This window comes from Lactuca sativa, chromosome 8 (assembly GCF_002870075.4).
Source record: "Lactuca sativa cultivar Salinas chromosome 8, Lsat_Salinas_v11, whole genome shotgun sequence".
Classification (NCBI taxonomy): domain Eukaryota; kingdom Viridiplantae; phylum Streptophyta; class Magnoliopsida; order Asterales; family Asteraceae; genus Lactuca; species Lactuca sativa.
This window is the reverse complement of record NC_056630.2, coordinates 49932721-49947186: the sequence shown is the minus strand read 5'-3', so window position 1 is coordinate 49947186 and position 14466 is coordinate 49932721. Positions and strand designations below refer to the sequence as shown.

The window sequence follows — 14466 nt, the reverse complement described above, 5'->3', positions numbered from 1 at the left end:
AAACTCACTAAACTTTATGCTTACCCAGTTGTTTATGTTTTCAGGTTCTATCGTTGATCGTGGTAGGGCGAAAACACTATCGTACACACTCATCAACAGTATTGAGGATTTTGTGTTTCTTATATTACTCTGATTTTCGATAAATGTATTCTGGAATAAATGTTTTTTTCTTAATAATGGATTTATAATTAGGGACTTTTGTCTTATTTAAAAATAAAAAATTTTTGTTGTGAAAATGAGACGTTACACATAAACGTTAACAGCCCCACATACTTCATCAATGATTGTCCCACGTAAGATGTCGTGAGAAAAACTTAAAGAAATCATTCATAAGTACTGAATGAGTACAAAAACAAAAATGACTTAAATTTGAAACAAAAAAATATTAATGACTAAATGTGTATAAAAATATTAAGGATTAAATGTGTACAAAATGATAAATATATTACCTTATTAAGTCATTTTTCATGAGTAATCTGGAATAAACCGGTCATTATGACTGAATGTATATAGTTTAACAAGTTGAAGTGGTAAATATAGACGAAAAAAACTTCAGTGATCACATATATATACAAATCAAAAAATATATTATCGCATAAGTATGTATGAATGCGAGGTGATATATATGTGTTTTAGTTTTTATTTCTATTACGGAAGTTGACAAAAAGCTCCTGGGTTTTCAAACTGAACCAAGGGGGTCTCATGCTGCAATAAACGACATAAAACCCAACGAAATTTTGACACCCTGGACGACTCTTTCAACCATTGAGAACAAAAAAGACTTGATTTTTTACTAATATCAGCAATCAAGTCCATTGAAATTATTATATAAAAACGAAGGGTTTGTCTTATTCTTTTAAAAAGAGTCCAAAATGACATTTTAGATTGAATATCAAGATAAAGATAATGTTATTAATTAAGACGACTATATATGTGCTAATGTGCATGAATATATTTAAGACATAATTTTTTGCCAAGTACATCCACACCATATACAAGACTACTGCTAGTTCCAATTTAAGATTCAATGAACAATTCGTCGACGATTTACCACAATATTGAAATTAAGTAATTTGTTTTTGATAATATTTTATATTGGTGCATTTAGAGTGTGGACAAACAGAAATGGGTCAATTTTTTTATTTATGTTTTTTGAATAATCAGTCAAATTAGTAAACAAGAAAATCACTGTCATTCACGTATTTGGGTGATTTACCTGAAAATTTACTAATTAATTTTTTTTGAAAACCATCATAAAATAAAAAATAAATAAATAAATAAAATCTTGGGAAAAAAAATATAATTATGGTTTACCACTTCTTTTCTTAAACCTGTTATCCAACTGCAGGCCCATTTTGCCATCAATACTATATTCATTTCCTAGATGTAGTAAAATAGGCAATTTCATCCCATTTATTCGAACAGGAGTGGCTGCATTGTAAACCATTTCCTTTATATAGAGGAACACTCACCTCTTGTAAGCCACCATCTTTCACTTGGTTTTCTTCTTCTTTACGACAATGGTGGTCTGTATGAAGATGAATATGGTGTTACAGAAAAGGAATTTAATGTTCGATAGAGAGAGAAACATTTACAGCTACAAGAGCACAAGCATATCATGCATGGCCAAGGAGTTGCCCATGCATAACCAAAATCTGTACAAACTTCTTTCATTGGAATCCCGGAATGTTAGTTTGGATGAGATCAAGAAGGCATACCGAGCCAAGGCCCTGCAACTTCATCCTGATGTATGTCGATTTTCCATTACAGATGAATGCACAAAGCAATTCGTGGAGTTACACAAGGCCTACGAAGTTCTTTCTGATCCAAATACACGGAGAGTGTATGATCAGGAATTGAACATGGTTGAATGTTTTGGATGTGGTTCGGGTCCTCAATTCGGTTTCTATGATAGGAAGAAAGTGTGGGAAATGCAACTTGCTGGACTAAAGAAACGATCTGCTGATCGAATGGGAAGGATGAAAAATGAATTCATGTAGAACAAGATATATTATTTAATATGATTATCGTGTTGTTAATAATATATATGATCATCTTGAATGTTGAACATTATCTATTTATTCCCTCGTAGATAAAATACAAATAGAAATAATTAACCTCTTTACCTAAACCATGAGTCAAGTTACCACGACTATTAATAGAGATTTTTATTCGATTAAAACCAAAGTCATTTTCCCTTTCGTGTATGGAAAAGACATCGGACTGCAGCTTAAACATGGCATGCAGCCACTTCCATCAGATGAGACAAATTCAACCATTTGGTTTACAAAAATTCAGCTCATGAGATTATCTTTTGAAATGTGCACCACCATATGGAAAAGGACATATACATCAAGTTAATTAAGGGAAAGAAATCCGAGAAACATCCAAAATATGATACTGAAAAGTAGTTTTAAAATTTAATTATATGGGAATAAATAATCGGAGTTGTCGGATGTAACCTTGATATTCAAGAACCTATGTTTTTAAATAAAGACACTACCTTAAAAAGGGTGATGTAAGATGTATTAAAATTAGTGACAGTTTACTGTAAAAATATCTGTGTCAGTAATTACCAATATAGATTTCTGCTAGACAGTATTAAAATTAACAAAATAAGCCAACGTGAAACTGGACAGAGTACATATCAACAAAGACAATGCACAGAACTATGGTTAAATAAACATCCAGGTAAAAAAAAACATAGTAACAATCAAAATAAATAACACCAGGGGATCAAAGGCCAAGGAGCATGAGTATTCCAAGAGCCTATGAGATTTATAAGAGTTGCATGGACCAAATTTTCACCAGGACTTGTAGCTAATTCACAATTGCTTGAGTTTCAGACTCCCGATAATAGCCTTGTACTCCAATCTTTTGTAAGTGATTGTATATTTGTCCTATAATCGCCCCTTTTTTATGACATCAGGCTTTTTGTATCCAGCAACACCAGAATGGGGTTGAAACAACACCACTCTCCACATGAGACTTCAACAGCTCCAGCAACATCAGATCGTGAATGTATTACAAATAAAGCGCGTAGTTGTCAAGCAGGCTATATCGTTTTGTTTTCATATACATCTTGTGTTGCGATTTCGCGGTTGAACATGAAAAACCTTATGCTCATCAGACAATATGACAATATGCAGAGCATTAACTCTATAAAAATAAGACCAATTTTTTGTTTAATAATTCTTTATAATCTATAATATTGTTATAAAACTATAAACCAACCAAAAAAATTATATAGTAATTTAAAAACAAAATATGTAATAGGCCTTATTTGGGTTATTTGGTTAACCCGAATTAGAAAAAAATTAACCTAAACTCGATGAATAAGATTATCTTTTTCGGTTAAACAAAACCAAATATCCCAAATCTTATATGGTTCAGGTTGGTTTGCAATTTTCTTTTGACACCCTTAGGTTTACCTACAGGAACCCAGAACCCACTCCCCCGACAATAACCATTTTTGTAAGATGGACACAATTAATTAATACCTATAAGGGTTATTGTTAAAAATTGATTTTTTTTTTCCTGCAAATTTATTAAAAAACCTGCGATTTTTTTATAAAAAAATTAAAAAATAAAAATTTGTAATCTCTAAATATTTTTTTATGCGTTCACTACAAGAATATCACCTTTTAGCGATGACACTATTGCCAGCGACATGGACTTTTAGTGGCAACAAATGCTAGAGTCGCCGCTAAAAGTTCATGTTGCCGGTAATAGCGTCGCCGCTACAGGGTTATCATCCGAATCCGCGTTTTCCCCCTCCATTACATCTAAGTCGTTCGATCAAACATCCAATCCAACAGTTAGGGTCCCTTATCCGCACTAACCTAATATTGGCGACATATGTGTCGCCGCTAAAAGTTAAAAATATCGCCGCTAATAGTTAGCCAAAAATGACGCGGTACCCTTCCCTCCAGATTTTCGCCGTTATTGACATTTGTCGCCAGTAAAGGTGTCGCCGCTAACGGTGTCGCTGCTAAAGGCTCTCGCAGATAAAAAAAACACATGCAGTTTCTTCATTTCTCCCATTTTGCTTTCTGTTTGTTGCATCCCACACAGTCGCCTCTTTTAGCTTCTACCGAGTTTGTCTTCAATTTGGTTGTTCCAACTACAAATATCCCCACATTGTGTGAGATTAAGGATCAAGGGGTGGTTAGGGCTTTTGGGACTGATTTCTAGCTTCATTTCTTGAAGAAAGGTTGGTTGATTTTGTTGTTTCCTTTTTAATTTGTATGTTAATTTCGATTTGTAGCTGCATTTGATGATTAAATGACAATAAATTGTTCAATTTCTTGTTTTTTGTGGCGTTGTCTTTGGATTAGAAAAAAAATGAATTTGATTGTTGTATTACTTCCACTTGTATTTAGCCTTTAGGGACATTTGGTGATTATTATGAGCTGAATTTGATAATTAAATTGCAATAAATTGTTTAATTTCAGTGTTTTTGGTGGTGTTGTCTTTGGGTATACCCGTAAGGTATTTTCGGGTGAAGACCAATTTTTCCGGCTACATATTCGTTGATTTCCGCCACTACAGGTTTTATTATTTCATTTTTTGTGAATTTGGTATTTGTATGTGAAAATTATGTAAAAATTGCCATATGTGAAAATTAGATTGTATAATTGGTATTTTTATTAATATATGTGAATTTGGTGTATATATGCCAATGTATGTGTGTTTGATGTATATGTGCTATATGAGTATTTGGTAGAAGTATATATATGATGTTATTATCTCTATATATATATATATATATATATATATATATATATATATATATATATGTTAAATTATATGTATTTGTTATAAGTAGGATGTTATTATGTGTATGTGAATGTATGTATGTTTGTTGTACATGTGGTATATGATTGTGAAATTTTTGTATTTGGTATAAATAGGATGTTATTATCTATATATGTGAAATTATGTGTATTTGGTTTAAGTAGGATGTTATTTTGTGTGTATGTGAATGTATTTGTATTTGGTGTATATGTGGTATATGTATGTAAAAGTATGTGAATTTCATGCTTTTGTGTATTATGTAAAAGTATATGGTTTTGGTATAAGTAGGATGCTATAATTGAAAAAATAAAAATAAATTATTGTTATAATTGGAAAAAAAAAACAAAAAAAAGCTTATAAAATTTAAAAACTTATATACAAATACTAGAAACTTTCTTATAATGTTAACCAGTAAGTTATATAGTTAACTTATAATCTTCAAATTAACTTATAATGTTATATTTCTATAGTTTCATATTTATATTTTAATGTCTCTTTTAGTTTTTAAATTTTTTATTTGCAACATATTTATATAATGTTCTAAATAGATAAATAAATAAATAAATATATATATATATATATATATATATATATATATATATATATATATATATATATATATATATTAATCTCGACAGTAAAAAAGAACAACACATCAACATAATATGTATGTAAAAGTATATGAATTTCATGCTCTTATGTATTATGTAAAAGTATGTGGTTTTGGTATAAGTAGGATGCTATAATTGAAAAAAAAAAATTAAAAAAATTATTGTTATAATTGGAAAAAAAACAAAAAAAAATGTTATAAAATTGTTTAATGTTATAAATAATATATATATATATATATATATATATATATATATATATATATTAATTTCGACGGTAAAAAAAGAACAACACAACAACATAATATAATTGTTGTTATAAAATTTTTTATTCTTTTAATTGTAAAAAAAAATTGTGGATTGGAAAAAAAAACAATGTTAATTCTATATACTAAACTCTAAACCCAAAATTATGTTTCAGCAACTTCATGTCTATTGATAAAAGTTGGACTACTAATCCATATCGAAACCATCCCGAGTTCCAAGCAGGACTCAAAGCTTTTATCGAGAAGTCCAAGTCACACCTTGATAGTAATGGTAAAATCAGATGTGAGTATGAAAAATGTGATAACCGTTACTTCAAGTACCCGACTGCAGTTGAACGCCATATATTTATAAATGGTTTTAGTAAGTCGTATAAAATTTGGATCTATCATGGTGAATCTTTTATTCCTCCAGTCGTCTTGCCAAGTAATGAAATGGCCGATTTAATCGACGATGTGATGTGGGAGTCGAGAGAAAATGATACCAACCTTGATGAAGGAACCTCGAATACAAGGGGTAGCGGTGTGGATGATGATTTTGCACAGTTGTTGGAAGAAGTGGAAACTAAATTGTATCCTGGTTGCATCTTTTCTTCCCTTGAGTTTCTAGCAAAGTTAATGCTTATCAAAGTGAACAACAAATGGACTGATAGTTCATTTGATCAACTCCTTGAATTGTTGCAATTAGCGTTTCCCAAAGGCAAAGCGGCAAAATTACGAGTTGAACTGGTCGAAACGAAGCATTTTCTTCGAACTCGAGTATTGGTCTTCTCTACAGTTGAAACACAACATAGATTTCATAAATGTCGAGAAAAATGTGGATGAGAGTTTGTTAGGTACTCTTCAATGGTGTTAGGTTTATGGTACTTAGTCGTAACGCACAACGTACAACACACAATTCTTGGGTTTTAGCGGTGGGTGAGAAAGGCGAGAAATATTATGGCCAGTTAAAAGAGATTATAGAGTTGAGGTATACACATGATTATTCAGTTGTACTATTTCGTTGCAAGTGATTTGATACTCGAACATGAGGTATTACTAGTGATAATTTCACCAGTATCGACACACGACACGAAGCATACAAAGATGATCAACTCATATATGCTTCACAAGCCAAACAAGTGTTCTACGTCAGAGAGCCAAACAATAACCATCAGTATGTTGTCGATCATGTTAACCATCGAAGTATTTGGGATCTACCATCGAACGATGACCGTGTCCAAAATGTTGACAATGACTCACACGAAAATGTAGACAATGTAGATGTACTTCAAAATATCTCTTCATCCGATGCTCCACTTTTTATCGATTTCGTGATGTACTTTCAAAACATTCCTAGAGTCATTGTTGATGTAGAAAGTGCAACTGAAGTTCCTCCGCCAACTGGTAGAGTCAATGATGTTTCTAATTGCGAGACTGATTACGGTAAGACCGATTCTTATTATGATACCGAAGAAGACACTGAAGGATATGAGGAAGATTCTGATTAGATTAGTTCTTATGTAAATGTTTATTTCTATGTTTAAATAGAAATATTTATTTCTATGTAATGTGTATTTGTAATAAAAATTGTATTTGTATATCTTATAATATTTCAGGAAATGATGATAATATGACTTTTGTTTATGTATACCATGGCTACTGTTATGGGTCGTCAACATGGGGGTGATGGAGCTGAGGACCCACCTCTCCCAGGTGGTAGAGGTGCTGGTCATCACGAGCAGGATGGTAAATCTTATTATGAATTTTTATTTACTATTTTTGTTCAGTTATTATAAATTAAATACCGTTTCTAATAATTTTTAATTACGTTTGTAGTTGAGCAACCTGCACGAATGAAAGTTCGAGGCAAAGCGAAAAATATAAAGCTTGAAAAAACGATCTTATGGAACCAGGGAAAACCGATTAGCTTGGAATATGATAGGGATATCACATTTGATCCCATAGGAGAGCCGAAAGACATGTTTTGCCGAGAAATTGGAAAAACAATGTGGCATATGGTCCCTTTTGATAAATGGACTTGGAAAAAAGTTTCCCCTACTATACAAGACACCGTATTACAACATTTAGCGGTAATTATTTATTTAAATATATTTTATATGGTTAACTATAATTGTTTTTTACTTGGTTAACTTTTTTTTGTAGACAAAGTTTGATTTGGATCAGATGTACCGGGATATACAAGCTAATATGTTGACAGAGAGTTTTCAAGCAGCTTTGTTAAAAGGTTATCGAGAACGTAAAGCTGACGCAAAAGAATATTTTATGTCAGTCAGAGGGCATGAAGATATCCCGGGAGCAGTAGCCAACCCTCCAAAGGGTATGGAAGTTGATAACTGGAAGAAAACAGTTGAGTATTTCCAAACAAACGAACACAGAATTACTTCAGAAAGGAACAAAAAAATCCGTGAAAAGCAAACAAATGTGAATCGTGGGGGGTCGAGCTCATATAGCAGTACTTGCTATATGAAGGTAAAATACGATACATGTAATTATTTATTTAAAATATAATCTAATTTTTACAGTTAAACAAAACCTGAAGAGAGTGGAAACGTTTCGCAAAGCTCATACCGATAAGAATGGTGTATTTGTTACCGTTGAGGCGGAACAACAATATGTAAGTATTTAGTTATAATGTTATCATATACTTAAATGTTTATTTATACTTAATTGTTACTCATTTTTGGGAGTCACAGAATCCGTTAGTTGAAGAGCTGTTAGAACAAACTCAAGGTGAAAGTGAGTTAACATCCGCTCAAGAAAGAGTTGCGTTTGAGAAAGTATTAGGAGAGCAATATGGCCATATTAGAGGCATTGGTCGTAAACCTTCTGCTCTCCCGCTGATTCCACAGGCTTCGCAACCATTACCACAACCATCATAGGTAAAACAATCTACTTTGGTTTTGTGTTGATTATTTGCTAAAAAGTTTAGTCATTAGGTTTTTGTCCCAAGTGCAAAAAATAACAACGTACTTTGTTTTTTTGTCTTAGTTTAAAAATAGCAATCTACTTTAGCATCGTAAAATGCATGTTAATTTGGTAATTTTGGTTTTGTGGTGATTATTTGCTAAAAAGTTTGGTAATTAGGTTTTTGTCCCAAATGCAAAAATAACAACATGTTTTGGTTTTTTGTCTTAGTTTAAAAATAGAAATCTACTTTAGTATCGTAAAATGCATGTTGATTTGGTAATTTTGGTTTTTTGGTGATTATTTGCTAAAAAGTTTGGTAATTAGGTTTATGTCCCAAGTACAAAAAATAACAACGTGCTTTGATTTTTTGTCTTAGTTTAAAAATAGCAATCTACTTTAGCATCGTAAAATACATGTTGATTTGGTAATTTTGGTTTTGTGGTGATTATTTTCTAAAAAGTTTGGTAATTAGGTTTTTGTCCCAAGTGCAAAAAATAACATCGTACTTTGGTTTTTTGTCTTAGTTTAAAAATAGCAATCTACTTTAGCATCGTAAAATGCATGTTGATTTGGTAACTTTGGTTTTGTGGTGATTATTTGCTTAAAAGTTTGGTAATTAGGTTTTTGTCCCAAGTGCAAAAATAACAACGTACTTGTTGGATTAGTGTCTAAGTCCATAACTATTTTGGTATGTACTTGACCCGATGGTGCATGGTCCTTTTGGGTTGCCTTCACCAAAGCAACTTGATTGGAGAAATAAATAGAGAGAGAGGTTATTATGATTTATTAATATGTTATAAGAATAATATATTAAAGGAGAAATCATATTTGTTTAATTAATATTGGTCAATAATTAATTAAGAATTAATTTTGTGATCAAGTGTAATTAATTAAACTAGAGGGGCTGAATTGTAATTATGTGATAGTTACAAAATAAGGTAAGGATTATCTTAAATATAGGGTGAACGAATTTAAGGAGATAATGCCTTAGAATTCGACTAGGATAAGGGTTTCTAAGACTTATCTTATGGTTGCTTGGTGGGCAAGCAACTAGATAAGGATAAGGACTAAAACCCTAATCTTTACACCTATATAAACCCCCTAAGGCTCATGAATTCGTCTAAGCCTTCCCAAGAAGTCCTAAGGACGAATTCCTACCTCTCTCCTCTCTCTTTATACCTTCTCCATTTGCTCTTGGTGTTTGTAAGCCATTAAGGGAGTGACACTTGTGACTCTAAGCCTTCCAAAGTCAATTCAAGGAGGAATTGGGATTGTTATTACTACATAACAATCAAGGTAATATCATAAACCTAATTATATGTTAATATTGATTTCCATATGCTAGAATTATGGTTTATAGTCTTGGATTCAAAGCATGTACAATAGAGAAACCTAGATCTAAGCATTAGGGTTTGTATGAGCACATAGGATGTCTTACCAAAACCCATCAGTGGTATCAGAGCCTAGCTTGGTTTCAATTGTATTGATGCTTCGTATAACTGGAAAATTCGTTTTTTGGGTTTCTGGAGGCTAGACTCGCCGAGTCTATGGCTAAACTCGCCGAGTCCATGCAGACTTGCCGAGTCCAAGCCTGACTCGCCGAGTCAACTCGTCCGATGGAGGGTACTTCGGGATTTCTTGTTGTTTTTGCTTATGGATAGTTTACCTTATCATGTTAGATCAACATTAATCCGATTATATGATATATTTGACTATATTTTTGATCTAATTGAAGATATTTATCAATTAATAAGATAATTGTTTCCTTATGTGATAATTGTTTAAATTATTTTGATCAAATTGATAAATTGTTTTGCAAGAAATCATTAAATAAATCAAATATGGATAATTATGTGATTAAATGTTAATTTGAATTATTTGTTATTTGATCCTTGTTGTTATGAAAAGTTTCATATTTTGCTCTTTAGGTTTTATAGTTTAAATTTGAACCCAAAAGTTTTGTTGTTTTGAAATTTAAATAGTTGAAACCCTAATGTTTTGAAAAAGGTTTCAAAACTTGCCCTCAAGTTTTGGAATTTAAATTTTGATTAAATGGTTTAATTTTGATGTATATTTAAATTCTAAACCCTAATGTGTTGAAATGTTTCAAAACTTGCCCTCAAGTTTTGGAATTTAAAAGTTGATTAAAAGTTTAATTAGGAATGTTAAATTCTAAAACTCTAGTATTGTTTTGAAAAAGTTCAAATCACACCCTTATGGTTTTATTAATTAATTAAGGTGTATAATTAAAAGAAGTTTAATAAATCCATAAAAGTTTAGGTTTACAATTTAATTGAATTAAAAGTATAATTGTTAAATTAGACCACCTAGTATTTTAAAAGTATAAAATACACCCTATACTATACTATATATATATATATATATATATATATATATATATATATATATATATATATATATATAACATTAAAGGTATAACATTATATATATGTATGAGTAAAAGTCAGTCTTACCGTTAGTAGGCCTCATTCACGAAGCTGGTCTATAAGGGGTGTTTAAGGAAATTGCCTATAAAATGGCGATTGAATGGGTATCCACTCTTACCCACCACACTCTTGACTAGTGGAGGGTCGTTAGCCGAACGGGTAGGATAGGACGAAACCTTCTATTATAAGTATAATGAAGTATAAAAGTAACTAAATGTTTTCATAAAATTCCCAATCTTAGTTACTTAGGCAAAAGTGAATTGATGCAATTCCATGAAATTACACTTTGTGCCCTTGCGAAGACGTTAGTGGAGCATGTGTGGTTTACCGGCACACTAAATGGTTCTAAGCAAAGGTAGAAAAGGGTGACTCAATGTTTGTCATAGTTCGGTGGAGCGTGTGTGGTTTACCGGCACATCGAATAGGTGACCGTAACATGTGAGGGCACCATGTCAATTTACATGGTTATTCACACCCGCTTTGTGATCCTCGGCATCCCAGTCACAAACAAGAGGGGCATATCGAGACTTAAACATGCCATTGAAATGTTCAATGAATCTCAAAGGATCTAGGAGTTTTCATAGATTTAAAACTTAAATTTCTTTTTCGTTTTTCGTGGTGGAAATTAGTGAATCGTCATTCACTTACCTTCAAATATTCTGCAATTAGGGTTACAACATCCCTCTCCCGAGTTGTGGAATATTTTGTTGGGTCCTAGCCTTAGTATTTCATTTGGGTGATTTACTAAGGACTCAATCTATCAACTAACTTGAATTCATTTTTCTCCCGTTTTGTAGATGTCAAAGTTCGACAACTATGGTCTTCTCAAATCCCGTGGAACAAGCATTCCACATGAAGATGATATTCCACGATTCGATCAAGGAACAAGAAATCATGCTTCACTTCCTCTACCTCCTCCAATTATTCTCCCTAACCCACAAGTTCAAAGGCTTGAAAAGTTCAAAATCACTCAAGCCCTTTTGGCAAGTAAACATAAAGAAGGAAAGTCCGTGTGTGCACACGTCCTAGGGATGAAGTCACACATTGATAGGTTAAGAATGTTGGGATCTGTTGTCTGTGAGGAAATGGCTGTTGATTGGTTTCTTCAGTCACTTCCTAACTCATATAGTGAGTTCGTAAGAGAGTACTATATGATGAACTACGACGTGAACCTTATAGATCTCACCTATATGCTTATTGCTGCTGAATCTGCAATGATTTGGCATAATAGAAAAGCAAAGTTGATTGGTGAATCTGCCTTCAAGATCTCTATGGATATAGACAATGGCAACAAAAGACATGCTATGATCAAAAAGTTTGATCATAAGAGAAAGGCAATGTATGAAGTAGTTCCATGTCATGTTCCAAAAGAGTCGATTTGCTGTTATTGCCAAGAGAAGGGGCATTGGAGACGAAGCTGCCCTATTTAGCTAAGAGATGGGAGAGTCGAAACGTATGGCTCTAATTTAGGTAAAATCCATTGACTAAATCTTTTAGGCTTCTATTCTAGATTCTTAATACATAATGTGATGAGATTACAATTGATGTTTTGTAGGATTGAAGAAAAGAAAGGAAGCTTAAGGGAAGAAGTGAACAGAATCTAACCGTGAAGGAATGGATTTCGATCGCAATTCTCGAAGATTAGATTATTGAGCTACTACTTAGAGTTAGAATTAGATTGCTAAGAAAGATGTATTAGCATAAGTTTTTCAATGAGTTGCATTGTAAGGACAAATTTTTCTGCAATAAAATAAATTTTGATTTTAAATTTTATTTATTTATCCTTACAATGGCGTGTATAAAAAATTGATGTTAAAATGTTTCTATTATTAGCAATAATGGATTTGGTTCTTATTATGTTATAGAAAGTCGAGAATTTACCAAATAGGGAGAGTTTCTCATCGCCCAAGTTTCAATTGGACAGAAACTTGGAATCATGCAACGTGGATGCACGATGAATGAGAAATTTTGTATTTGGAAATTAGACTAATTCATTGACAAAGTGTCAAGTGAAGGACTAGGAGATCGAGTACACAAAGTTGTGTGTTGATCAAAGTCCACCATAAGAGTAACGAGATATTCGTCATGATTTACTAAAGGTTTAATAAATATGATTATACTTACAAGATTAAGTGTAATTCTGAATTGATTGAAAAAGTTTAAATCATTAGTAGAACGAATAACAAGAATCAAGTAGGCAGAGAGATAAAAGTTTCTCCATTCTAAGAAGAAGGGAGAGTACCTTTTATGCTTTATGATAGGTCTTAATGATTAAGAACCATATCTCAATTGATCCTCTAAGTGAGTCTTGGTACGATTGTATGTCCAAGAAGAGGAATCAAAGATTGAAGAAATGGTCAAATCAAGAAGTCAATCATACTTCGTTCCAAAACAAGTCTTAGAGTTAAGATTGTGACAATGAGTGAAAAGTATTAAGAAGGTTTAAAACATTCATTAAATGTGGTAAGTTGTGATGTCTTAGATAAGACAAAGACCAACTAGGACCAATTGATGAAGAGTTTTGATAAAAGCTAAACTAACTCTTGAATATTTGTTTGTCAAGAAATGTTTTGACAAGAGAATCGTCTATGTCAAGGAGTCAGTGGGAGTCTTAATAGTCTTGAAAAGTTTCAAGAACAAATCAAATAAACCTTATCGATCATCACTAGCACACGAGTTGAGGTTTATAACCTATCGTGAAGACATTATTTTGTTTCTGTGCCAATCCAATCGAGTTAATTATGCATGTGAGTCCTATGAGTTCTCATTTGAATGCATAAAAGGCAAGGACCTTGATCAATGGAAAGTACATTGATAGGAAAGGGTGAGCTGCTTAACTATTTGGAAGACATGGTGGGCAGCTGTGCTGCCATAAAGGCAAGAAATCAAGATTAAGAAAGTTCGGTCCATATGAGTTTGAATTTGTCGTAAACTTTGGTTTTAACAAATTCACATGGATAGGAACACATACAAATCTAAGTGTCATAAGATTTCCTCCTTCATGAAAATGATTGTGAGGAAATGCTTTCACTAAGAAAGATTTCAAGAAGATAGTGATTGTTAAAATTGCATTCTCGAATTTGATTATGGTTACAGTATCCCTTTCCATAATTTGAATTGTGAGGTTTGGCAATTAGTCTTAATTGTTTAGACACACATATGAACTATCGAAGGAAAAGGTGTATAAGTTCAAGAAGCATTGATAAAGGATTATCAAAGCACTAAGTATTAGAAACATGAACTTAAGAAATTCAATAAGTATTGTTTTCTGGAAGTTAAGATGTTTATGAATACATGTCGAAGCTAGTGGGAGCATAAGTGTTATGTTTTATAATAATCATCATGATAGTGGGAGCATAAAAGTTATGATTGTATGATTATTAAGGAAAGTATTGCAAGGTTAGCAATATTAATTATAGAAAACAAGAGTCATACTTTGCA

At 32.1% G+C, this 14466-nt stretch overlaps 1 protein-coding gene across 1 annotated transcript; it reads left to right on the top strand.

Moving 5' to 3' along the window:
• The first annotated feature begins 1416 nt into the window (after window positions 1-1416).
• Window positions 1417-2153, top strand: LOC111904428 (chaperone protein dnaJ 20, chloroplastic). The gene has a single exon (XM_023900198.3). The coding sequence runs from the start codon at window positions 1521-1523 to the stop codon at window positions 1998-2000; it is 480 nt and encodes a 159-aa protein (XP_023755966.1). The 5' UTR covers window positions 1417-1520; the 3' UTR covers window positions 2001-2153.
• The last annotated feature ends 12313 nt before the right edge of the window (window positions 2154-14466 follow it).